The 24,732-nt window shown below is 37.5% G+C and overlaps 1 protein-coding gene across 14 annotated transcripts in view; it reads left to right on the forward strand.

The window, feature by feature from the left end:
• Nucleotides 1-24,732, forward strand: part of OSBPL3 (oxysterol binding protein like 3) — an 88,543-nt gene that overhangs the window by 40,412 nt on the left and 23,399 nt on the right. For 7 of the 14 annotated variants that reach the window (XM_083826876.1, XM_083826874.1, XM_083826873.1 and 4 more), the window contains 11 exons: nt 2,149-2,470; nt 3,052-3,292; nt 11,061-11,180; nt 11,411-11,464; nt 11,671-11,784; nt 12,553-12,723; nt 16,114-16,240; nt 17,090-17,193; nt 17,332-17,424; nt 18,038-18,194; nt 20,544-20,674. In XM_083826876.1, the coding sequence (XP_083683002.1) occupies nt 3,200-3,292; nt 11,061-11,180; nt 11,411-11,464; nt 11,671-11,784; nt 12,553-12,723; nt 16,114-16,240; nt 17,090-17,193; nt 17,332-17,424; nt 18,038-18,194; nt 20,544-20,674 (1,164 nt within the window). In that variant the 5' untranslated portion in view covers nt 2,149-2,470; nt 3,052-3,199. The remainder of the gene's footprint in view (nt 1-2,148; nt 2,471-3,051; nt 3,293-11,060; nt 11,181-11,410; nt 11,465-11,670; nt 11,785-12,552; nt 12,724-16,113; nt 16,241-17,089; nt 17,194-17,331; nt 17,425-18,037; nt 18,195-20,543; nt 20,675-24,732) is intronic. The other 7 variants (XM_083826868.1, XM_083826879.1, XM_083826871.1 and 4 more) reach the window with 3 other exon arrangements.

Consider the following 24,732-nt stretch of genomic DNA (forward strand, 5'->3'; position numbering starts at 1 on the left):
TTGACAGATGGGTTGGAGCCATATTCAGTATTCACTTACAGTTTCACGTTCAAATCTGGAATTCTCAAGGTAATAACTTGAATTACTGGGAAACATTACTGAAATATTAATAAAAGACTTTGGACAGAGGGCGCAGATCATTCCTGCCTTCTTCAGAGCTGGTAACAAAAGCCTTTTCTTAAGTCCATGTAGCAAATTAATTTGAAGGAATACAAGAAAATTGGAAAGCCCTATTTTGGAAGTAAACCTCAGAATACTTCAGGTGGTCTCTGTCAGATGTATCCTTCCAGCCTCCTGCCTCTCTTAAGCACCTGGGGTTAGGTGGTGGAGTCATCTTCAACTCACTTGAGTTCTGGAAAAGTGCCCGTCTCTCTCTTTTTGCTTCCTAAATAGCAATGGCCATAGGAGATCTGGAGTTCTTAGCTGTGTGCCCAAAGTTAAGTAGTGTAAGTCTGTCTCTAGACCATATCAACATTAGCAAGGATAGCAGTGCAGTGAAAGCGGACCTCTGTAGTGAATTGGGTAATGGCGAGGACCCCACATCCACACCAGGATGGGACCAGTCAGAATGGGCTCCAGTCTGGTGCCACGGGCTCAGTGCTGTGAGCGCTGGCCACACTCCTGAAGCACGCCGGCTGCTTTCACTTCATCCAGAGGGGATTTGGTGTCTGTGCTCCACGACTGTCCTGCAGAGCTACCCAAACTGTGGTCAGAAGGGCTGATCAGGAGATTTGCAGAGGAAGTGTACTTCTAATTTGTGCTAAAATGCAAATGTAGGCACACCTTAATTTCCTTTAGGCTCCACACTGAAAAAATACGATATTAGAAACATCCTTCTGACTACATGGCTTCTTTTTGTATTAAAAACAGGCCTCCATTTTGTTTTTCCATTTTCTGAAGCTTCCAGGGTGTCACAACCATTGTGCTGTGTTCAGATGGGCAAAGGGCATCACGTAATTTCCATCTGGCATGTCCTGAGGGATATGCTCACAAGATACTGATGACAGTAACTTTAAGTTTATTATGCTGCAAATTAAGCCTGTTTCTTGTCATGAACTCTGCCAATCATTGCCAAAATGCCAGGTAGTGAACAATGAAAGCCAAGTGGTAAATTGGTTGTTCAGACACTGAGCAGTGAAGAGGACTGCATGGCTATCTGAGTGAACAGTGAACATCAGTAAAACACTTGGTGCATGGCACTTTGAAGACAGTATCTGAACTGAGTTTACACGAAGAGTATTTATGTCCCTATCGTGTTTGACATCTACTGGTTAATATAAAGGGATATTACCATTAAACTGTTTTACTAAATGCACCTTGAAACTGATTAATAAAGTTGTGCTTTATGCTTACTCAATAGTTTAAACCTGTTAAAAGTGCTAGTCCTTGGTCAAATGCCATACAGAAATTTGTCTTCTGGATAGGAAGAGTCTATACCTTCTCCAAACCACACTAGTCCTACTATTAGCAGTAATTTCAGTGCAAAACTTGTGTGCAAGGCCCAGTTCACATCACTGTGCTGTTGTGTTTTTCATAGGTTCTTGCATTGTACTCTCTGGCTTTGTATTTAGTGGATGGTTACTGGAAACGATTGCCAAACTGACTCACCAGTGAAACAGCCTCAGCAGAGCTTGCTTTTTAACCTGACTTCTGGAGACTGGGACTGTTTCATTAGTGTTACTTAGTATAGATTTGCTCTGGGGGTAATTGAGTATTTCTAAATAGATAAGATCAAGCCGTATTGCAGAAGAGGCGTTGTACGCTGGAACCGGTCTTTGTTCAGAAGTTGGATGCTTCAGACCACAGCAGTTAAAAGCAAGGTTTTCTGCAGCACCAGGCTGTTGTTATCTTAAATTCATCACCTGTTTGTCACGGTGGTTTTGTTTGCTTGTTGTTCTGTGTTTTAAGGGAAACTAGAATTTCTAAAACAAAACATTTTACTAGGGATCTTAAAATGCTGCTTCTCTCAGCATAGGCTTTTGTGCCTCTTCAGGAGAAGAAAAATGAATGGAAAACTTCAATAACCACTGAGCCTGGTTCAGGACTCTTCTGACAGTGCGAGCTATTAAGCGGGTTATGAAGTAATGCCTCCTCCCTATTTCGGCAATTAATTTTCTCTTCTCTGTGGAAATGTCTTTACTTTCGTAGGTTTGTGCACCATTCCTCATGTGCAAATTCATTACCCAAGACAATAAAATCTGAAGCGACAGACAATTCACAAAGCTGCTCCGTCACCCCAAGTTTTGGAAAGCATCACCCTTTTGTTACGTCCTCTGTTCAATTTAAAAACAAAAATGCAGTTACCATGACAACTCTTGCCCACACTGGAAATCCGTTATTGGGAGTTTCTGGCATGGGTTTTATTTGCATATGCTGCAAACTGCACTGTTATTAAACAGACTGTTGACTATTCTTCCAGTCATTGACTTGGACAACTGATGTGACAGTAGTCACAGCTTTCTGGTTCCAGGTAAGATGCTCATGCACAGCTTTATGTAGCTGAATTTGCATGCTCTCTACTTGTGTGTATTGCTCATGTTATATATTATATATGGTCTTTTTTCTTACAATCTGAAGCCATGCTTACTTGTTTAAATGATCAAAGAACTTGAAAAAAAAGTATTTTTTCAGTTGCTATCCTTTTTGTGAGATATTTGGTTAGATGCTTTCTCCTCATTTTGAGAGTATTTTGTTCTTTTTTTGTATAAATATTTAGTATACTCTGCGTATCTGTTAGTCATCTTTTTATTATTATTATTATTTTATTATGAACTTAAGCCTTTAAAATGATTCCTGGTGCTGTACTTTGTCTTCTGCATAAGTCACAACAATTAAAATATGTATTTAGGACCCTAAATTCTTGATGGTCCTGTTTGATCCTTGAAAATTTATCTTAAAGTGCCTGTTGAATTTATTTCTAGTAGTGTACAGTAATGCGGTCAGCTTGTATTACCAAAGACTGTATTATGATTTCATGATCCGTGTTACTGGATAGCAGTAAGTGATTGTGTCTGATAAACTTGGCTTTTTGTTTTTTCTTTCCCCTTTTAGGAATTTCCATGAGATGCAGATCATGCCGCTGGAATGCATTTGAGTAAACGATGAGTTCTGCATTTCTCAGGAGTCTTCCAGTACATTTGCTTAATTACCTTTTAATGGTGTTCTAAGTGAGCTGATGTGAAACGAATGGTCTTGGATCATGAGTGAAGAAAAAAGCTTTGGTGTATCCCAGAAAATGCTGTCTCCTTCAAGAAGTACTAGCAGCTGCTCCTCTAAGCAGGGAAGTCGACAGGTAATACAAATGTTTTGTAACCAAACTGAAAGCATTTGCAAGATTGGCTATTACTTTTGCTTATGAATATCAGTGAATCTCTTAAATTCTGTTTTCCTGTTGATTGTTTTGTTTTATCACTTTTTTGGCTTCCTCACCCTCTTCTTTTTTTGTCTGTAGTAGGATCTTTTTTTTCAGTCAAATGCAGTAAATACATATTATACAAATATTTATTTGTAAAATAATATATATAACCTGCCTGAATTGCAGGCACTTGTAAAATTGAATTTCTATCACATTGCATACAGTGTCTTTATAGTGAAATATTGCTGCTGTGGAGTCTTGATCTCAGTGGTTTGATCTTGAAATCCCAAATCCTCTTTAGAAGATACCACTTCTGTGGTAGAATATTGGGCAACTGCTCCGCTTATTTCAAGTTTCCACGGAAAGATGTGAGTCCGTGTGTGAAAGAGAATACATTTTTCTGAAACTTGACATAGGGCCTCTTTGACATTAAAATGTGCCTGTGAATGCCTCTGTGCCCATTGTTGCTGGAGACATGTAGTTAAGAAAATACATATTTGTGTAACATGATGCATCTGGATGCCTAATGCTATATGATCAAACCACACTTTGCCTTCTGCAGAAGTGATCGTTTATGCTATTCTTTCAACCTTACAGTTTTAAAAGACCTGTCTGGGAGTGTATGTACTTGATGAGTAAGACTGCTTAAGACAGCTTTTGTTAGTGGGCAAGAAACATTGACTTCAGCTGCTTCAGGTTGAAAATTTAATTGGAATTGAGCATCCAAATCCCCCGAAAGCTTTGGAGTCCTCAGCTGTGTGTTGAAAGAGCACCTGCTTTTCTGGGACTTCTGTCCCTGCCCATACAATTGGCAAGGCAGACAGATCTCTGAGCAATTTCTGCATTTTAAAATGCTGTGCTTGTAAGAAATGCTGGGCGTTTCTAGTACCCTAAGCATGGAAATCCTTGCTTTCAGGACACTTTTTGTTTTCCTTCAACATTATTTTTTATATCCTCAGTATGAGATTACCTTTAATAAGCATAATTTAAAACATTTGGTATTGTCTGTTCCAGCAGCTCATGTCAATCAAGTGTTTCATATAGTATTTCAATAATAAGATTTACATGAGCATGACTAAATCCACTGGTGCTTTACATAGCCAGTAAAATCAACCATACTTATGCAGGAGGAATTTATGCAAAAAACTCACTGCCATTTTAACATGGTCAAATCAGTTGGCTAGCTGAGGCTTTTGATATTACTGTCAGTGGATCCCATTTCTTAACCATTTTATTCTCACCTGCTCTCTTTTGGAGAAAGGAAATAAATCGGTAAGGTTTAATATCATCTTGTCTGTCCCTACTTTTTTAGTCTTTGATCACCTATACAAAAATGCAAGGTATACCTGGCAGAGGTGAGAGATGCAGCTTGCTATTTTATTTGTATTCCTGGTGCATCCATGTTCACTCAATATAGTCAGGCAGACAGTAAGTTGCCTCATACACCTATCAGGTCAAGCTGAACAGAGATATAAAGTAGGTTGTTTCTCAATCTATGTTGAAGGCAGTACGGTCTATAATCATAACAATTCATCATAATACGAGGCATGGTGATAAATATCTCCACTTTGATTAATGTTTCACTATTAAACTTTTCATGGTCAATTTCTTTTCATGCAGTACCAAGTAAGTGACAGAATACATTTGCATCTAGAGAACGTAAAAGAGTCAAGTGACTTGTCCATGTTTTCAGGAAGTGTTAATGAGAGAGGCAAGCCCCCAGAAGTTGGGGCAGTTTGCATGGGTTATCATATGCTGAGACTTAATCGCTAAGCAGACTAAAATTTTTACTTGCTTTCTTTTTGTATATAGTCTGAAAATTTAGAAAAACATTTTTTCAGAAATTAGTTGTTCATTTTAAGGTGTTTATGTCGTTTTATTTTTTGTAGGAGAGACTTCTGATATTTGTAGGGAACTCAATACTTTCTCTACTCTCTTCTTTACCAAGTGCAATATCTTCGTAAGTTATCCTGTAACTTTGTTTGCATTTGCCAAAGTGATCAAGAGGTCTACAAAGTAGCTAAATTTACAATGTTACGCCTGTTTAATGGTATTGTGAAAGTTTAAATCATTTTACCATGTGCTCTGCAAAATGTGAATTGTTGATTTTGGTATTATTTTGTTTATCTTCCAGCTCTATGGGAGGCTTCTTACTCCTTGTTCCAACATTTGTGCCCCTTTCAGCCACCTTCAGAACTAGGCTTGTTGCTTGCAACAGATCTGCCTGGATGCATTTTTCTGTGCTGCTGATCTGACATAGCAACTCTTTTAATCTGATTAAGTAAAAAAAAAAAAAACAACAAAAAACTCTGGACAGCGCAGGAGGAAGGGATTGAGACAGTTTTAGTTTGTTTTTCCCTTAAATAGTGAGATCTGAGTTCTGAGTCTCTGTTTTCCTAGTCACAGACTCTGTTGCAAGTACACACTGGCACCAAGTAATAAGCAACTTGAGACTGGGATTTGGAACCACAGTAGTGTAAGGCTACCGCTGGGGTTCCTGTGGCTGCTAAAATTTAGTTATTACTCCTCACGGAGCAACATGTGCCAGTGGTGTGGAGGATAAATGGAGTCCCGTGGTGCAGAAGGTAGACCACTATGCCAGAAGAGTTGACTGAAGCAGGGATGCAGGACTTTGAGGGGCCTGCTGCTTCCTTTGCTAAACTTGGTGCCCTTTTTCTGCCAGATGCAATACGTTTGCAGTGTGAACTGCAGACACTAACAGTTAATGCTGTTCCACTATGTTCATCTCACCCTGAAGCCCCATGGCAGGTTGGAGACTACTGCCACATCCCACCTCTCTGCTCTTCTCTGGCAGCCATGGAAAGGGTTGTCTTCCACAAAGCCACAACTTCAAACCATGTGTTGTGAGGAAGGAAAACTGGTCTCAGTCTTTAAATTTAAACTGACCTATGTACAAAAGTAGATATATTATGATAGTCATTTCTAAGTCTAATATGCTAACTATCTTTTTAAATAGATACAGTAGGGAAAAAAGCCTTATGACAGGAGAGCTGCTTAAAAATACCTCATGTTCTAAAAAAGAAAATTAAATCATTTCTGCCAATTTTATGAACTGTAACAAATGCTTTAGTTGCAGCTGATGCCAACCCTTATCCTCCACAAAGCAGGTTTCTATTTTTGGCACTTAAAATATTCGGTACAACTGACTGCATTTTACACTGAAAGAAAGTCTGGCACTGTCATCTGTTTCGTTCAGGGAGCTGCAAGTGCAAGCATCAGTTTGAGAGCCCTTCAAACTCGTTACTTCATTCTTTCTCCCAAAATAATTCACCTTGAGGAGCTCCATGATACATAATACTGCAGAAAATGGGAAGGCTTTTATTTTATTACATAAAGAAAATAAATACAATTATCTCATGACAGACTTCTCTCTGAAAACCAAAGTGTATGGTTTTTTATTCTCAGCAACACAGCAGGTATGCTCTTCAACTACAGTGTGAATTTTCCATGCTGATCTGAAATGAGCATCTTTGGACCTGAGAAAAAGAAACAATGGTACTTTCCTCCCTCAGCCTTCAGTGAAATTTCTGCCTCAGGCAGCAAATGCAAGGTTGATCATTTTGTGCAGATATTGGCCCATAATGATGCAAAACTTTTGGTAGGGTTGTAGTCTTTTTTTCTTTTTTTTTTTTTTTGGGGGGGGGGGAATATGAAAAGAGGTGGGGTGTTTTTTTTCTCGTTTTTTTTTCTCAGTTTAGCACTATGGTTTAGGCTATCTTTTTCAGTTTGCTGTTGTGGGATAAGAATCAACAGAATGGACCATAGTGTAAATGCTTCCAGTAGCTTTCATGAGGTTCTGTATTTCTAATTTGCTCCTCTGCTATTTCAGACAGATAAGAACAAATGATAACCAACCAGCCTGCTTCATTTGCTTCATTTTAGAGAGTAAGCAGTTTTCTTTTGCTTCAGCAGCTGCTCCCAGCAATAGCCAACTGATGCTTTTTTCTCATTAAATGAGGTGTCAGATCTCTCACAAAACAAACTACCAATCGAGATCCTGCAGGGCTTGGGTTAAGAGCAAACAGATCCAAAAACAGTCACAGCAGCAGCGTTTTGAAAACCTTGTGAGTTCAGGGGTTTGGCTGGGAGAGGTTGTGCTCTTTGGCTACCCGTGTGGAACGGAGCCTAATGCTTGTTGTTATTGCCATGTTGAGCCTTGCGGTTATCCAGTAGTTCCCCATGCAGTTAATTACCTGAACTATTCCGTGCATTTCCTTGTCTAACCTAGTGGATTAAATCGTCCTGTGCTTTAAAAGCACTGGATCCATTTCCAGTTCACGTAAAGCTACCTTTGTGTAAGCTTGCAGTTGACATGTGAGGTTCCTGGTGTAACAGAAATGTGACTAGGAGACTTGCCTTCCCCTGAGATTTGGCAGGCCTCTGGGCCTACTCAAAGGGAAGTAGTTCTACTTCAGCTCTTCTTCCCATTTTCACACTTATTAATTTTGAAGACACTTTCTTGGCTGCCTCGCTGATCAGAAGAACAGGGAGAGATGTGGATCTTTTGCAGGAACAGGGGAAACATCTTATGCCTGGACTGCGGAAGAGTCCCAGACTAAGTTTGATTGTGATACAGGCCAGGATATGCTCTGTATTTAAACTTTTTGCCAAAACTGTTGACACGGTGTATATTCCAGGTGGGTGTACTGCAACTGAACTATTTCCCAGTGCTTCCTTTCTCTTTCACTTCATATGCCCAATGTAGCACAGATCTGTCTATTCTCAGGAGTCCCTATAAAAAGTGAATCAAGATTTTTGTGCCTGATTGTGCTCAAATGTGGGCTTGTCTCCTGCAAGTAGACTGCTTTATTAACAATATACAGTGTTTAAGCTTAAACAAAGTCTGTGAGAACTGGATCCAAAGTTCAAGCAACTGGATTCATTAGGCAAGACAACAGAATATTGAGAAGGATCTGCTGTTTGCTAGTCTTGACTGCTATCAGATTAGTTTTCAATGGAAAAATGATGTGTTTGGATACTGCAGTTTAATATATTTTGGGTAAGGCAATGAAAATAACGTGCTTGGTAATCATGCAATATTGCTTTTAAGCTCTTCTGGCTAATTTCAAGAAGGAAGAAACAAAAACATAAACATGCCATTCTTCTTAATCTTGTAGATGTGCCTATTAGTTCTTAATTAGAATCATCTTTCATTAGTACTGTTAGGTTTCACACTTTTTTTTTAATGTTTACCTCAAGTCCCCAGTTTGAAATCAGCTCATGTCAAGATTTGTTTTATATTGGCTCATTTAGTAGAACATATTTCCCAAGGAGAGGAAATTTTATCCACATGTGGACAGTGAACAACAGTAAGTTCAGCTGTTACATGCTTAATGTAAATTGTAGCATTATACCATATTTGATTATATTTAAAGAGGGTGCTCTGTCATCATAAGTCCTAATGCTTGTAATTATATGTGGGTTAATTAAATAAACTTTAACAAGCGAAGAAATTCCAAACTCACTGCAGAAAGCATTTGGTGGCCTAATATTTCCATTTATGGCAAAAGAGATGGTGGAATATAAATTCTTTTATGCTTTCAAGGTTGGAACACTCTGTGAAAAAAAGAAGAAAAGTCCTTAATTGTGGAGGCTTATAGCTGCCTTTGTACTTGAATAGCTGTCAAACCACAGCTAGCAAGCCGTAGCTGACTGTGACTGTAAGGGCACAAGCTGACTCTCTGCTTCATTCTCTGACTGCTTCACCCCACAAAAGACTTGTGCTGCTGGTGTCTAGCAGCAGAGCGTGCACTGCTGTGGCTCATGTTGCGCTGATGTGCTGGAGACAGCCTGGAGACCTTCTGCTCTTCATTCAAAACATTAGCTGCTGGTGTCTATGAGTAACTTACCTGTTCCCTGACCTGATATCACAGCAATTTTCCCCTAAGCAGGAGAGGATTCGTGATTATTTAGAGTCCTAAGTGAGTCCCACATTGAGAAAAATGAAAAATAAAGAATATGGAATGAAACTTCTGGTTTTCAATAGGAAAAATATGGTTTCATGAGTGTACTAGTTAGAAATAATGGTATTTAAGTAGCTGTCAAAATATTGCAAATTGGAGGGAGAAAGGAGCTGTGCATTACAAAACTGGCAAGCATAAAACCCAAGCCCATAGGGGCACAAAATGCATGCTGTGATAACAATTTCATTTAGAATGAATGCAATTTTGACTTACCTTCAGGCAGTAGAACATCATGGATGATCTGTAGGGTGTGGAATGATGGAAGCTGCTCAGCCCCATTTCTGGTGCTGGCAGCCTGCTGTGTAGTGCTGGCAGAGGGAACTCAAGTCAAAGAATCTGACCAGTTATGCAGTTTGCTCCATAAAGTGCAGTGCAAGGAAAATAACAACAAAATAGGGGAGTGCTGCCACTAATGTGTTGGAATAAGAGATCATGTTGTTTAAACTATTTAATGGATGGCTTTTTGAGGATGGTTTGCCATTATGTCTTATTATTCTGGTAATGGGCATATAACCTGATGTAATTTTTTTTATTATTTTTTTTTTTAATTTCTTGGGGTGAATTTTAAGGATTCTGAAGATGGATAAATAAGCACAACTAGCACTTTTGCCAATTTTTGTTTAACTTTTATTTTAAAGTTTTTGAGTCAGCCATTATTTTTTTTTATGGAAGGAAAAGGGGAAATACTTCCTTTTGTGGCTTAAATGAAAGACCACAAGTACTCACCTGCCTGGTATAGTTCTGTTTTCTTCTAAGTGTTTCATAGTAGTCCTTTACATTATTAAATTCTACAGGTTAAAGTATTTGTCTTTTTTAAGTATATGTCAGTGGCACAAGCCATGACATTTTCTGTCAGTTGTTTATAATTAGAGATCTGTGGAATCCAGTGGTAGCTGGCAATAAATAATTCATGAAGTCTGACATCAGAAATCTTGAAATTTGTGTTACATGGTCATTAGTAGTCTTCCCATTAAAAAAAAAAAAGTAAAAAATCTCATCAGATTAATTCTTTTGTCTGTTACATTGCTGCAGGATATTTCATTTAAGACTTACTGACAGCAGGAGAAAGAGATACTCTTTTAATTAGAGATGTATCTGATGAAGGTGGGGGAGTATTTTTTTTGTAGTCTCCCTTTACATCTTGTTCTTCATAGTATTTTAATTACTTAGCTGGCTTGTTCTTTTTCTTTCTTTTAATTTTTATTTTTACTATTTTTTATTTTTTTTTTATTTTTAGGGTGAGTGCAGTTCATTACAAAATACAAAGCCTTTAGTAGCTGAGTATGGGCAAAAGAGTGTTATAGAAAATGTCTTCATTTTCAGACTTTTATTTCTGTTTCATAACCTACAAAGCATATCCTTTTAGCATAGTCAGTTTCTGCCCATGACTGCAGAAAGGTTTTTATGGTAAACTGTGACTAGGCTGTGGCTACATACTGTGTGTGTAGGCACCCACAGAAGAAAATATGCATATAAAACTGTGGTAAGCATCTACCTTCAATGACGGTTCATGTCATTAAAATAGCATTTTTATTTTGTTTATATTGTTCCTTTCAAAATTAAAAAAAATCTTGTCTCTTCGTAGATACATAGCAAAGTATAAAGAAGGATCTAAGGTTAGATTTCAGCATCCTTTTGTATTTGTTTACTCCTCTCCAATCCGTCTTAACAATTCTAGCAGTTGGAAGGAATAAGATCTAGATTTGGATTTTCTGTTTAAGCAGGACAGCTGGGAAATTGTGGAAGGACTCCGGGGAGCAATGAATTGTACCCAGGAACCACAGAAGCAGGAAGGCTGCTTGCTGAAAAAGAGGAAATGGCCTTTGAAGGGCTGGCACAAGGTAGTAAAGGAATGTCTGTCTGAAAGCCTGATGCCGTTTGAATGTGACTTACTGGGTGTGTTGTTACAGCAAAAATAAAAATAAAAAAAAATAAGAGCAGGAAATGTGTTCTCCAAAAAAGTAGATGTGAGTGAGGGTTTTTTTGGCTTTGTGTGTTTTTGTTTGGTTGGTTTTTGTTTGGTTGGTTGTCTCTTTGTGTGGTTTTTAATTCTCTGCATTTCTGGTTACAGAGATACTTCTTTTTGGACAGAGGGATTTTGAAATATTCTAAATGCCAAGCTGATGTAAGTGATTTAAAACCCTTTAAGACCATTGTAAGGTAACAACAGCATTTTATCTGAAATATTAGTAATTCCATATTGCTGGTAAAGAGAAGTAGATTTTCAGCAGCTCTAAACAGCAGGTTGAAGGCAGGAGAATGATGGTTTTAGCAGGTCTGTCCTTCTGCTTTATTCTGGGGTTGTTGCATTCTTGTTACTTTTTTTTGCAGATAGAGAGAGGGAAGCTTCATGGCTGCATTGATGTTGGACTTTCTGTCATGTCTGTAAAGAAATCCACAAAATGTATAGATTTGGATACAGAAGAGCAGATATACCATCTGAAGGTAGGTCTTTAAGATTCTTTAAAGCTTACTCCCAAAACTGTAGGAGTATAACAACATTAAATCTGTACGGTGGAGACCATATTTATTTTTAGTAGTAGTAGGTCTGTTAGTTGCACTAATAATTTTTAGTCTCAGCAAACTAGTTTTACACTTTATAACTTCAGAGATTTTACTGTACTGTTCCAGAGTTGGTAACCCTGTTACAAAATTATTCTCTAAGTAGAAACTTGGAAGGTGCCTCATGTTGAGCAGCACTCTCTTCTCCACCACTTTTTTCAGCAAAGGGTATGCACTTATTGTACAAGTTTTGTCTTATCTGTAGGAAGTATTCTCTGTAGTCAAATGTATAGACCTGTCTATTCTGTCTTGTGGAATAAATTGTTTTAAAATTCATCACCAAAATCAAATTTCCATTTGCAGTTAGTTAAACCTTGACTAAACCTTACAACTGGCAACTAAGAAATGACATTTTTTTTTGTTTATATTTCTTTTTTCCTATCTAGAACTTGCTAAGTATTGTGTTCTGTATTGAAATCATAGCTATGTTAACTGAAGTTTCTCTTTTTCTTGACTTTATCCAATGACAGTTCTTCTGTCATGCTTAAGCTCATGCAGTGTGTCTTCTACTATAAGCATCATTAGAGAAACTTTCTTGATATTTTGCCGATAAAAGTCAGCCAGGCTAGCTGTCTAATGAGCACAAGATATCTTAGTTTCTTTGTTGGAAGTTTTGAATGTGAGTGTTACAAAATCTGAAATTTTGTGTAGGTGAAATCTCAGGAGCTGTTTGATGAATGGGTAGCAAAACTTCGTCATCACAGAATGTATCGTCAGAATGAAATCTCCATGTTTCCTCATGACGTCAATAATCTTTTCTTCCCTGTATCTGCTACTGCGGACTCAGTCCCCGGTGTGTGTGATTCTACTCCAAGTAGAAAGGTAATAGTTACGATTTATAAATAATGAGCTTTCATCAGGGAATAAATTAGCCTGACTTGTGTTTAAATAAGGAGCATAGGAAATTTGTAGGGGTTTAAGTTATCGTTTAAAATGTTTTGCTCTATAAAGAGCAAAATAATATTATTTATATATTTGCTCCCAAGCAGTTTTCTCTATGATGATGGTAAATTGTATAATATTGTCTTATTATTTTAGTGCATTAAATAATATTCAGTTTCAAAAGTCATGAAAATATAGTTATAATCCCATAATATTTAAGACATATATCAGTATTTGTGTGATATGTTCATGGTGAATGTCAGTCTGGGTCACAAAAGAGCACTCAGCTGTATTTTTTTCCCCTTTCCTCATTTTTCTTTTATCCTTTAGCTAAGAAAACCTCTTTCTTTTTACATTAACGTGTCTGACTGTGCTCAACTGAGATATTTCTGCATATGTATATAGGGATTACTGAACAGCCATCACCTGTAACTACCACTTATATTTTTCACTGAGGTACTCTCACAGAACAGTGATTGTATTCTGCACCCGAACACAATCTGTCTCCAGCGGTTTGCACATTGAGTGGTTGACGTTCACCCAAAGAAGCTCTTCTGCTGTTGTCTAGAACCAGTGATCTCTTTTGAGAACATCTTTTTTTTTTTTTAATCAACACTGTGCTACTTTCTGTAACTGGAACTGCTTTCTGTTTCTGTCAGCTCCACAAGTATCTCTGTGCAGCCATCACCTCTTTGTTATCCTCCTTCTTAAGGTTTTCTTTTCCCTAGCTATATTGCTGTGTGGTCTGAGTGGGTTTGTTTCACACTACCTGCAGTACAAGAATTTTCCTCCTAGTGGCACCTCCCTGGTTTGATAGGATTCCTTCTGAGCTGTCAGCAACACGTTTATCAGTGCTTACTGTGGAAACAGCACAGTATTTCTGCTTAAAAGGGTTTTAGGCATTTCTGAGGATTCTCCATCTGTAGGTTTCTTGGAGGATGTTTAGGAGTGCTTTGTAAATTTACCCACTAACCTTTCTCCCACGCCTTTTTCGCCTTCAGAGACACCAAGTACAATACATCCCCTATTATTGACATAAAAAAACAGGGGTGCCTGTAGTATCAGTTTGAACAAAGTCAGTCTATAAGTTTGCCTGTTAGCTGCATGGAGCTCAGTGTCTACAAGACACTGGGTTGAGGGGAGGTTCACCACTTTGGTAGGACTATACAGTAACTGTGTAAGGTTTTGTTTGTTTGTTTGTTTGTTTGTTTTAGCAAGCACAAACACGTGCCTGAACAAGGGGATTTGTATGAGCCAGCAGCTGAAAGGACAGTGATGTGCCCTGCGGTAACAGCACTGTTCTGCAAAGAGCTGTCTGCATGGGTTTTGTGGAGCCACCACCTCTGCGGCTCTGACAGCCTGCTCTGCTGAGGCTGTGTCTGCTAGGAAATGGGAAACCTTCTGGGACAGTCTAGTTCTTTTCTCCTGCAAGACAGCTGGAATAGAGGGGGGAGAATAATATTGAAGGCAGACATCAAACATAACAATGCCTTTGCTCACCAAAAAAAAAAGTATATATCCATGTGACCAGAATATCTAAAATCTGTACTCATTGTCAGTAGCTATAAACATTTCTTCTTTGGCATGAAAGACTTTAATTCACTTTTAATTTATTAATCCAGATTTGTACCGCAAAGAAGCCCTACTTATTTTCATGTGAAAAATAGAAGGGGATAGTTCTTAAGCTGCAGTTAATCACCTTAGATGTGCTGAAGCTAAATGGAGGTTTGCCAATTTACACCAGCCCTAGCTAGGTTAATGTTGATATCAATCCAGAAGTTAAGTTATTTTGAGAAAAATATATTAAGTGAACTTTATATTGCATTTTATTTGCTTTTAGAAACACTAGATCAATTTTCACTTTTTTATTGTTGTTGTTGGAGGGTGGATGTATGTATCTATGTATAATTAAGTGGAACACTTAGAATCTAATGCTTAACCAGGCTGATCATGACCAAAAGTATGCTAACTGGAGCTCTACAAGCTCTTTTACCTGTTTCTTGGCAATGTCTTCTTGCTTCTTACCTCCTGCTCGTGCCCCTCATGGATACAAATTCTGGAAAAGGTTTGGTTATATGGTTAGATTTTTAAGAGATATATGTGGGATTGGCTCCCAAAATGTCAATAAAGTGTTCATCTTTAAATTAAGTTTACTTATGCTTATAAAGGTGCTGGAATTATTATTTGTGTGTATCTGTATAGATGACTAAGGCTCATACAGCTTTATTTATGTAGGAATAAAACAGCTGAACTGCATAGGTTAATTTAAAAATAATTGTGTTTATTGATGTTTACTGCTATAACGCACTGACTATATAAATTGACATAGTACTGAATGACATCATTGGGACAGTGCATTCTGTTTTATTCTACAACTCAAGTTGGAGCATGTGTTGTAAACTTTATAAGACAAACTAAGAAAACAGCAACTGAATGAGATATAAATGATGTTTCCTCTGAATAAATTTAAAACTAGTACTACATGAGTTTTGATATAAGGTGAGCAGGAGGTAACAAATCCTGTAAGGCCTGTGATTTAGAGAAGAGCCAAACAACTTATCTTTTCTCATAATCAGTGAGTGGGCCATGTAATGGCACTTAAGATGAAACATTTTAAAAACTGACTTTAAACAAGATGTTGATAAAGCATGTAATTGCTTTGTGCAACTTCCTGATGTAGATATTAGTAAAGGTGAAAGGTTTAGTAAAGTTTAAAAAATAATTAAACGTTTGAATGGCTACTATTTGTAGTTATATTGGAAAAGAAAACAGAATAAACCACTATGAAGTAGTAATAGTATTGGCTAGAAATTTCTTTCCACTGGAAGCTATTTAATTGTACTGCGCAATTCACTCTTATGCAGGATTTCCAGCATCTCTTGAAGCATCTGACAGTAGCCACTACCGAAAATGAGATAAGTTTGAGAAAGTGTACTGAGACATTGCAAAAGGATAGTCTATATCCAGTTAAGATATTTGGTCACACATGTATTAAGGTCTATCAAGCTAAATCTACTCTTGAGTCATAAGACCTTGAGTAAAATTTTTAAAAAGCATCTAGTAGATTATGCTTTCTTCATTAGAAAATAGCTCTAACAAACATGTGCATATTACATTTTAGTTACCTTTGGGGGTTTCTTCAGGGAGCGTGCAGAAGGAACAGAATGTCCTGTTTTGGTTTTGTGCCACATGAGGAGCTTAGAATATATTAAATTGATTTAATTGATGCAGAGCTTTGTCCTTTCTCAAAATTTATTTTTCAGCAAAATATTATTGTTCCTTTGTTAAAATATTGTTTGTTAATAATTCGCTTGTTCTTCTTTGGAACAGGCAGGCAGCTTGACCAAACAGAATTCACTGTCAGCTGGAGGTAACTTGTCATTTTCCTTTTCGAGTAATGAGTCCAGGATTCCGTCATGGCTACAGTCTTCTGAAGACATGGAAAAATGCTCTAGAGGTAATGATATTTGAAGGAAGCTGAAAATAGCCTATTTCCTATGGCTATTTTTTAAAATGACAGTACAATAGCATAAATAGTAATTAGAGTTTTCTCAGAAACAAGAGGGAGGAACAAAGTAGTTGTTGGTTAACTGCCTACTTGTTTTCAAAAGGACTAGTGATTCCTGAATGTGGAGATTATCAATTTTGTGGACCTCTTAAAGGAACCTACATATTTCAGTATATTTTCTTTTATATATGAACATCACCTTCAATAGTAAAACTTGAACTTTCGTAATCTGGGTATTCAAAAAAGGGAAGCATCCAAAATCTAGTCATTTTAAAAGGACTAAATCTTTTTACTTAAAAGTTACCTTCTGCTTCCATGTTTTCCTAAAAGCATGAAAATCTTTCTTATGTTGATAGTGTCTGTATGCTGTATATCTGGTAAGTTTCTACCCAACGTTGAGCTTCAACGCTAACATAGAGGAGCCACATCTCTAATTCTGAATGGACTATTCTGTCTTTAAGCCTATGGATTTGTTACCCCCTCTCCATGAGGAGATCTGACTAGTTCCAAACTGCAGTAATTATTGTGTTAGTCTCGATTTTCTACAATCAGCTAGGATAAAATACCATGATCATTGCACAGGCTGTATAGATACATTTCAATATTTTGAGTATGAACTTGAAGAGAGAAGGATACAAGCATTTTTATGCAGTTGTCTAATAGTCTTCTTTTTTTTTTTTTTTGGTCAATATATAACTTAAGCTAGCAACCATCAAAATAAGACTAACCTACAAACAAAAAACTTTCATTGCGTCTGTTACTTGAGAGCAACTGAAAATATTCTGTTGTTCAAAACAGATCTCTCCACCTGTCACACACATTTACTGGAAATGAACCAGCTGTTACAGAGCATGGATGTTCTTCACAGGACCTATTCAGCGCCTGCTATAAATGCTATGCAGGTTTGTTGTTTAAAAAAAAAAAGTTTTCCCTTGCAATTCAAAAAACAACCCCAAATCCTAAAGGATCAAGGTGTTTATTCTTATCTTTGCTAGTTTTATGGTGATCTGCATTAATTTTGTCCGGTGTGTTGTTAAAAGGTTGGACCTTTTGAAAGCCCAAAGAAGGAAAAGAGAACACATAGGAGGTGGAGATCCAGAGTTGTTGGTAAAGAGGCTAAAGGAACATTACAGGTAACTTCAATACTTTCAGTAGCCTATCTTTCTCTAGATCTTAGTTATTGATCATTTCTCAGTGTAACCAGTTTAGGAAGTATGAGTCCTTTTGAATTAGTATCCTGTGCTGGATCATTTTAAGCAGTAATACATTAGACAGAACAAAAATATGTCCTCATTTATATCTGCAACAAGATCTGTACTAATTTCTTTGGGAGATTGACCATGTCTTTTACCTATCTTTTCCATCTGCCTGCAATTTGGGGGGGGGATTCTAGTAGTGTTTTATTTTTTTAGCAGTACAGATTTTTTATATTCTCCAGGTATTTTTGTGCATATTTGCCTCCAGAGGCCATATTGTTAGATACTAGGAAGTGAGTAAAAATAGTATATCACATCCTACAGCTCTCAATGGGCCTGTTTCATGGAATTTTGCCAAATCTCCAATTATGACATCTTGGGCAAAATTGTATCAGTGGTTTTATCCATTGCAAGCCTATTGGTAACCAACGGTAGTACTTCAATTTTTGGTGTCTCCAACATGCAACTCTGATAGGGACAATTAAAAAAAAAAAACAACATTATTTGCAAAACAAACAAAAAACATCACAAATGGCTGTCCTCCTTACAGGTGCCTTCAGTATTTTCTGCCCCTATGAGACTGCATGCTTCCAATCCTAATTTATCTACAATAGATTTTGTAGAAGAGAAAAACTACTCTGATGGCTCTGAAACATCATCAGAATTTACTAAAATGCAGGAGGACTTATTTCACATTGCACATAAAGGTAAATGAAATTCTGTCATTCATTCATAGTTTTATGTCATCACAATTTAAATATTGATGTGACTTTTGAGAATGCATCCTATTTAATATTTAGAAAAATGCACAAAACGCCCTCCCTTCCTTTTATTCCCTCATGGAATTGCAAATGTTGATGTCTTGAGTCATTTGAAAAAAGTGGCTTAATCATCCAGTATATATATATTTTGTGGAGGACCTTACCTTACTTAATGTACTAAAAACCTAGATTCTATTTGTTGCCAAAAGGTGAAAATCCTACAGTCCATTGCTGTAAATGCTACAGCAGATTATAGTCTTTTCTGTTTACATGCATATGTGTGTATATGAGCACATGTATGTTTATAAATTCAGGCGGTTCACTGTATTTCAGAGTCAACATTTGTTGGTGATGCAAGGGTTGCTATGGTAGTAACCTATTTTTAGTGAATACATAAGAGTAAAATCATGTAAAGCAGCCAGAGGGGCAGCTTGACTGTTTCTTCTCTAAGAATCATTCTTCTTTAGCAGTACTTTGCGCTGTCACCCTCACACCGGAAACATTTTTACTATTTAAGTAATCCTGGTAAGGAAGGCACTCAAGCATGTATATCTGAAAGACTTGGAAGCATTGGTTTTGCCCCCTTTTGCACAGGATAAGGATCTGATGTTATCAGTATGCATTCTTTCATTGTTTTTGCCCTCTGGTGCTGATGTGTCTTGATTCCGTTTGGTAAAGAATGTATCTATCTTAGTAGTAAGCTTTATAAAGTCAATTATAATCAAAACTGATCCATGTTTTCTGAAAACAAAAAAGAGGGTGAGGGCACAGTTGGAAAAGTTGCTATCTAGTGGAGTTCTAGAAATCTCCTGCTCAAGGTGATCGTAACTCAAATGTCCATGTCGCAAGTTTTGACTGGATTGAACCATGCATTGAGGGGACAATTGACTATGCACTATTTAGTGCAGTTACCATTTTATTAAGAAAGCAAAGATATTTTTTCCCAAACTTGCTTTTTACACTTCTGGAAAAGGATAGTAAAGAAAACTTTTGCTTTAGCTTTTGATACAACTGAAATGTAACATTAGTACTTAATTCTGTAACATTTCTTCAGAATTTTAGTATACAACTTACTAAATGAAATACAAGGTCACTGAGGATTCTGTGTATGTCATCCACGTGTGAAAGGCTAATGTAAAGTAGATCATAATGGATACATCTTCCTCTTCATCCTCTGTGACATTGTTAGATTTCTTCATGTAGGGTAAGGTATGAAAATTATCTTCGGTAACCGTTTGCAGTGTTGAAATACACCTCAGGAGTATTATCTTATAAGATTAAGTTAGTTTACCTGAGATATTCAGATATATACATGTGAGAGAGACATACGAGGTAATGACTATTCAGGCTAAGTCTGAATGGATGATTAGAAAAGAGAGATACTAGAGATTTCTTTTTCTTTACCCTTTCTATGCATCCACACTCAGATTTAGTATCTCCGTTTCCCTGGTAAATTCCCTGACAAATTTTTTTCATTGCTAGTTCTTGTGACTTCAGTACAAGGTTCGATTAGTCCCCCAGAAATCCATTAGTTCTGCAGTTATATGAATGTTCAAAGCCTACATAAGCAAATGTCACTTCGTATTCCTCATAGTTAAAGAAAATATCAAATCTCTTTAAAAAAAAAAAAAAAGTGCATTCCCCTTGAAAAATCAGTGATTTTCAGCTTTCATGATCTATTGTCTTTGAATGTTCAGGGCTAGTAATATAGGCTCAGGAAGGAGTAGAAGGAGCACCATCACATTCAGGACCTGAGCCTTTCAGTCACGAAATCATCTAACAAGCTGAAATTTCATTGTACCCAAATGATATAATAGAACTCAACGCCACAGTTAACTTGTGGTGAAACTGCTAACCCTATAGCTGCGGCACTGTATGTGCTATAGCTGCTTTCTTGATTTGTTTTTTTTTCCCTTCCGTCTCCTTCCCCCCTGGAATTCTTAAAGGAATGTGAAGTAGAGTCATGGCCATCTGAAGATTCAAGCTGATTGGGGAACAAAGCAAGTGAAGAGCAGATGTGGTTAGTTAGCTTTGTTGCCATCTGTCACAAATAATCAAAGTAATTTTGACTGTGGCTAATATAGTCAGCATAGTAGCATTCACCATAAACATTTCTCCTACTAAAAACCTACTCTGTAACCTTGATTAATATTACTTGTTTTTAGTGACCTATCCAGGATCTCAAACTAAATTCTTGTTTCTGTCACCGTAAACGATGTTTCATTTAAGTTTTACATAACTGATATGTATACAGCAGGCTGTTTTTAACTTTCACTTTTTACAAAATGGTTCTAGTTTACTTCACCTTGAAGTCAGCTTTCAGCACCATATCTACAGAGAGAGAAAAGCTGAAGCAGATGCTGGAGCACGATGCAGCCTCATCTCCATCTGCACAAATAGTTGGCTTGAAGAATGCCTTAACATCTGTAAGTGATGTGCTGAAGTTCAGCAAGCTTCATTATTATCAGATACCACTTTCAAATTTTATAGTAATTAATTTCTGTTTCATAAGTGTCTGTTCTGTGCTAGAATTTGCAGTATTGAAGCATAAGTTATTATATAGGGTGTTGTATAAAGACTCTCTTTCCTAAATGCTAAAGGTGAAAACACTGAGGTCAGACAGATTTATTTATAGTATATAGTATACCTGTATATAGTATAATCTGTATTATTTGATGTTAAATATAAGAGGGCTGTTCTGTGACAATAAGTCTACTTTGTCTGGAAATATACACTCTGTTCAATCACTCAGTTCTAGCAGGTTGTGGTTTCCTTCTCCTAAGCAGCATTCAGGTATTTATTATGACTGGCACAAAATAAAAGAAGGAGGAGCTGAAAGCAGTCAGCTCTCCTTTCTATTGCACCAGAGTGTCATCACACTGTACCAAGACACTGAAAAACAAACTCAAGTACAACTTGCTTATATGGGCTTGCAACTTTACCTGTTAGTCATCTACAAGCAGCAATGGAGCAGTTAGAGCAGAGTTCTAAATGACAAAAGATTATGCTCTTTAAAAAGGTGGGGAGTTTAGGTTGGTGTACTTTGTCTAATTGTTTGAGACCTTGCAGGCTATTCATATTTGAATGCGTCAACCAAATAGCAATCTGGTTTCAGAGCAATGAAGACCATCATTACCACGCTCTTAAAAAATTCAGTCTATGTTGCAAATTCCTAATCAGAGGCACTCCTGACTCTCTGGCTATATGTGATATAGATGATCTTAGGAAATTGTTCAGTATAAAAATTGTTCGACTCCCTTTGTTTTACAAAAAGTTTACAAGATTTACAAGTTTATAAAAACGTCCTTTGTTTTACAAAAGCTGCATATGGTTATAGATTTTTAGCTTGTAACATGTTTCTTTGCCTAGACCTGTAGAGGCAGTTCTATCTTTGTAGATTTTGGCGAAAACTGAAACCTGTTGCATAATAACTATATTTACTCATTAGTTTTTGGCTTTCAGATATTCCACTTCTGACATCTGGATAGGTGTCTCACATTTTTCCAGTGCTTTTTGCCTACTATTTTACATCAGAAAATCAGTTTTAAGACTTCTGAACTAAGTGAACACTCAGCTTGATTTTTTTTTCTGAGCAATGAAATTCTATTCGTCTCCATCCTCTAGATGTCCTTTAAAAGTCATGCTCTTAGCTCTTATCTGTTACTTAATAAGCCTTCTGTAGCTCGTCCAGATGTCATTTGTGAATGCTGGCAGTTTCAGCAGAGGTTAACATCTATATGAGAACTATTCTTAGCCTGTAGATTTGTAAAGCCATGATGCCAACAGAAATTTTCTCACCATGCACAGGAGAGATCCTGTAAGAGAAAAGAATGAGCTTCCTTTGAAGAGCTATGGAAGCACAGTTACGATAAACGTGACGCATTTGCAAGACTGTTCTTTTCAAGAGAGTCCTGTACTGGTTACTTTGACTTGGTGGTTGTTACTAATTTGTTTTTTATTCTGTACATGTACAAAAAAAATCAAACTCATTGGTTGAAAGCTATAAAACTTAAGTCTGTTTTGCCCTTATTAGCCTGACAGGCTGAAGAAAAGTGAACAGATTAAGTGCATCAAAAGAGTTTTACAAAATTAGCATCTCTGCTTCTATCCTTGACCTACACACAGTCTAAGAAAAGTAGATAGTGAATACAGAAACGTAATATATAAAAAATAAATAGAAGGAAGAAAGCACAATAGAAGAAGGCTACAAGAGAAGGAAAAAAAGCACTTCACAGCATGCTATACAGGAAGGCTGTGTAAATTATTTTTTGCACTCATTGGAAGATGTGGGTATAACACGTAATATAGTCCGCCTGAACACTTGACACAGGAGCAGTAAATGCCTGTGTGTCGAATCCAGACTACACATATGTAAAGCCAGAGGATGTTCTTTCTCCCCTCCACCATCACTTCAGGCCTACTGTCTTTCCTGCCCTCAAGACCATATCCATCAGAAAATCAGAAACATTATTGGGACAAAATATTGTGTAAACAAGAGGGTTCTCCACATTCGGATTGCAAAAGTGGGCAGTAGGTCTTCAGTATTGTTCCAACCATCAACAGGGTTTGTTTCTTCTTTTTTTTTTTTTCCCCTACCCAGTTCAATAGACACAATTAAACAAAAAGGGAAAATGTGTTTTTTAAGGGCTGTAGGACCATCCTCATTTCTATACTGGATTTATTTAAAATGATGATCTTGGCTAGACTTGTGTTGCAGTACAGGAACTATGACTCAGAAGGCTTTTTTTTTTTCATTTTATGGTTAAAATTAGTAATGCAATTTTTTTTCAGAGACACATTTTCATTTCAGCAGGGCCGCATTTTCTTCCTTCAATTCTACTGTGACTAACATATGGCCATCAGATGCACTCAGCACAAGTAACTAATACCAGAGTTTGCAGTAGAGTTTTTTTCTTCTTACCATTTCCATTATAAGGGCGTCAGGACACAAATTTTAACTGTTCTTTGATACAGTGGTAGAAAGAGTTGTGAAGTTCTGCATTCTGTAGAGAACTACTTGGAAGATGTAGATAACCCTTGCCAAAGTCTACTTTGGCCAGAGGAAATATTTCAAAATAGTCTAAATATACTTTATTTGGAATACAGTATAAACAGCCTGCTATAGTAGATATTTGGCATCTAGTGAAAAAATCCTGGGACAAGAACATCACAGTGAAATCTTTTTTTTCCATTCCCTTTTGTTACGTTGCCAGAAAGCTGAAACCAAACACTTAAAGACACTTCTTCTGCTTCTGGGCAAGTCTGACAGTCTGAGGAGTTGCACAGGTCTTTGAGACTTTGCAGGATAAACATGCACTAGATTGTTCCTCAAATTCCTACCCAAAGTTGCCTCTTTCTTTCAGCTCTGCATCAAACCATCCACAGTCCTGTGGTCCTGTCGTGGAGTACATTTCAGGTGTATCTTAGCAAGAAGATTCTGCTCCACATTGCTCCATTTCCATCCAGCCCGGAGGAATGCAAAGACAGCTAGGTGGAAGAGACCTCTTCTGTATCAGTTTTTAAAGCAGAAGGTGTTAAGATCAACAGTCAGAGCAGTCTACACAGCTCCAGTTGGTGCAGCAGAAAAATAACTACACTTTCTGGTTCTCTTCAGGAGGCCAAGAAACAAAAACTTGTATTCCTATTAGTAAGGATAAAACCACATTTCCTTACCCATGTTAGTAACCCAAGCTTTATATGTGAAGTCCCTGTGGATGATCAGAGGGCTGGGACATCTCTCCTATGACGAGAGACTGAGAGAGAGTTGGGGTTGTTTAGCCTAGAAAAGAAGGCTCTGGGGAGACCTCTTTGCGACCTTCCAGTACCTGGCGGGGGACTACAAGAAAGATAAGCTGACTCTTTACCAGAGTGTGTGGTGATAGTACAAGGGGTTTAAAACTAAAAGAGGGTAGATCCAGATCAGATATAAAGAAGAAATTCTCTACTACAAGGGTGGTTGAATCCTGGAACAGGCTGCCCAGAGTGGTTGAGGATGCCTCATCCCTGGAAGTCTTCAAGGCCAGGCTGGATGGGCTTTGGGCAACCTGGTCTGGTGGGAGGTGTCCCTGCCCATGGCAGGGGGTTGGAATTAGATGATCTTTAAGGCCCCTTCCAACCCAAACCATTCTGTGATTCCTTGGCTGACAGTCACCGAGAGGAGACAGGAAGCTGCCCCCAAGCATGCCTGCCTTTCAGGGGATAAGTAAGCATCCAGGAATTGTAGACATAATTAAAGAAGCAAGGAAGCATCTGAAAAAATACACTGTAACCAACAAAAGAATCCCCGGTTTAAGGGAAGAAATAAGCTTGCAGACAGGACAATTTGAACACCCTAGCAGAGTGGAGTTCAGTAAAACTCTTGGCTCAGACTAATCCTCAAACACTGGGCTTTTGTGTCTTTTGTGGTTCCAACTGAGTATGAGGGAAAACCCACCTCACCTCAGAAAAGAGTTGCCCAAAAGACCTTAGTGTGTCCAGCTGACAG

This window comes from Anser anser (genome assembly GCF_964211835.1).
Source record: "Anser anser genome assembly, chromosome: 2".
In the NCBI taxonomy this organism is placed as follows: Eukaryota; Metazoa; Chordata; class Aves; order Anseriformes; family Anatidae; genus Anser; species Anser anser.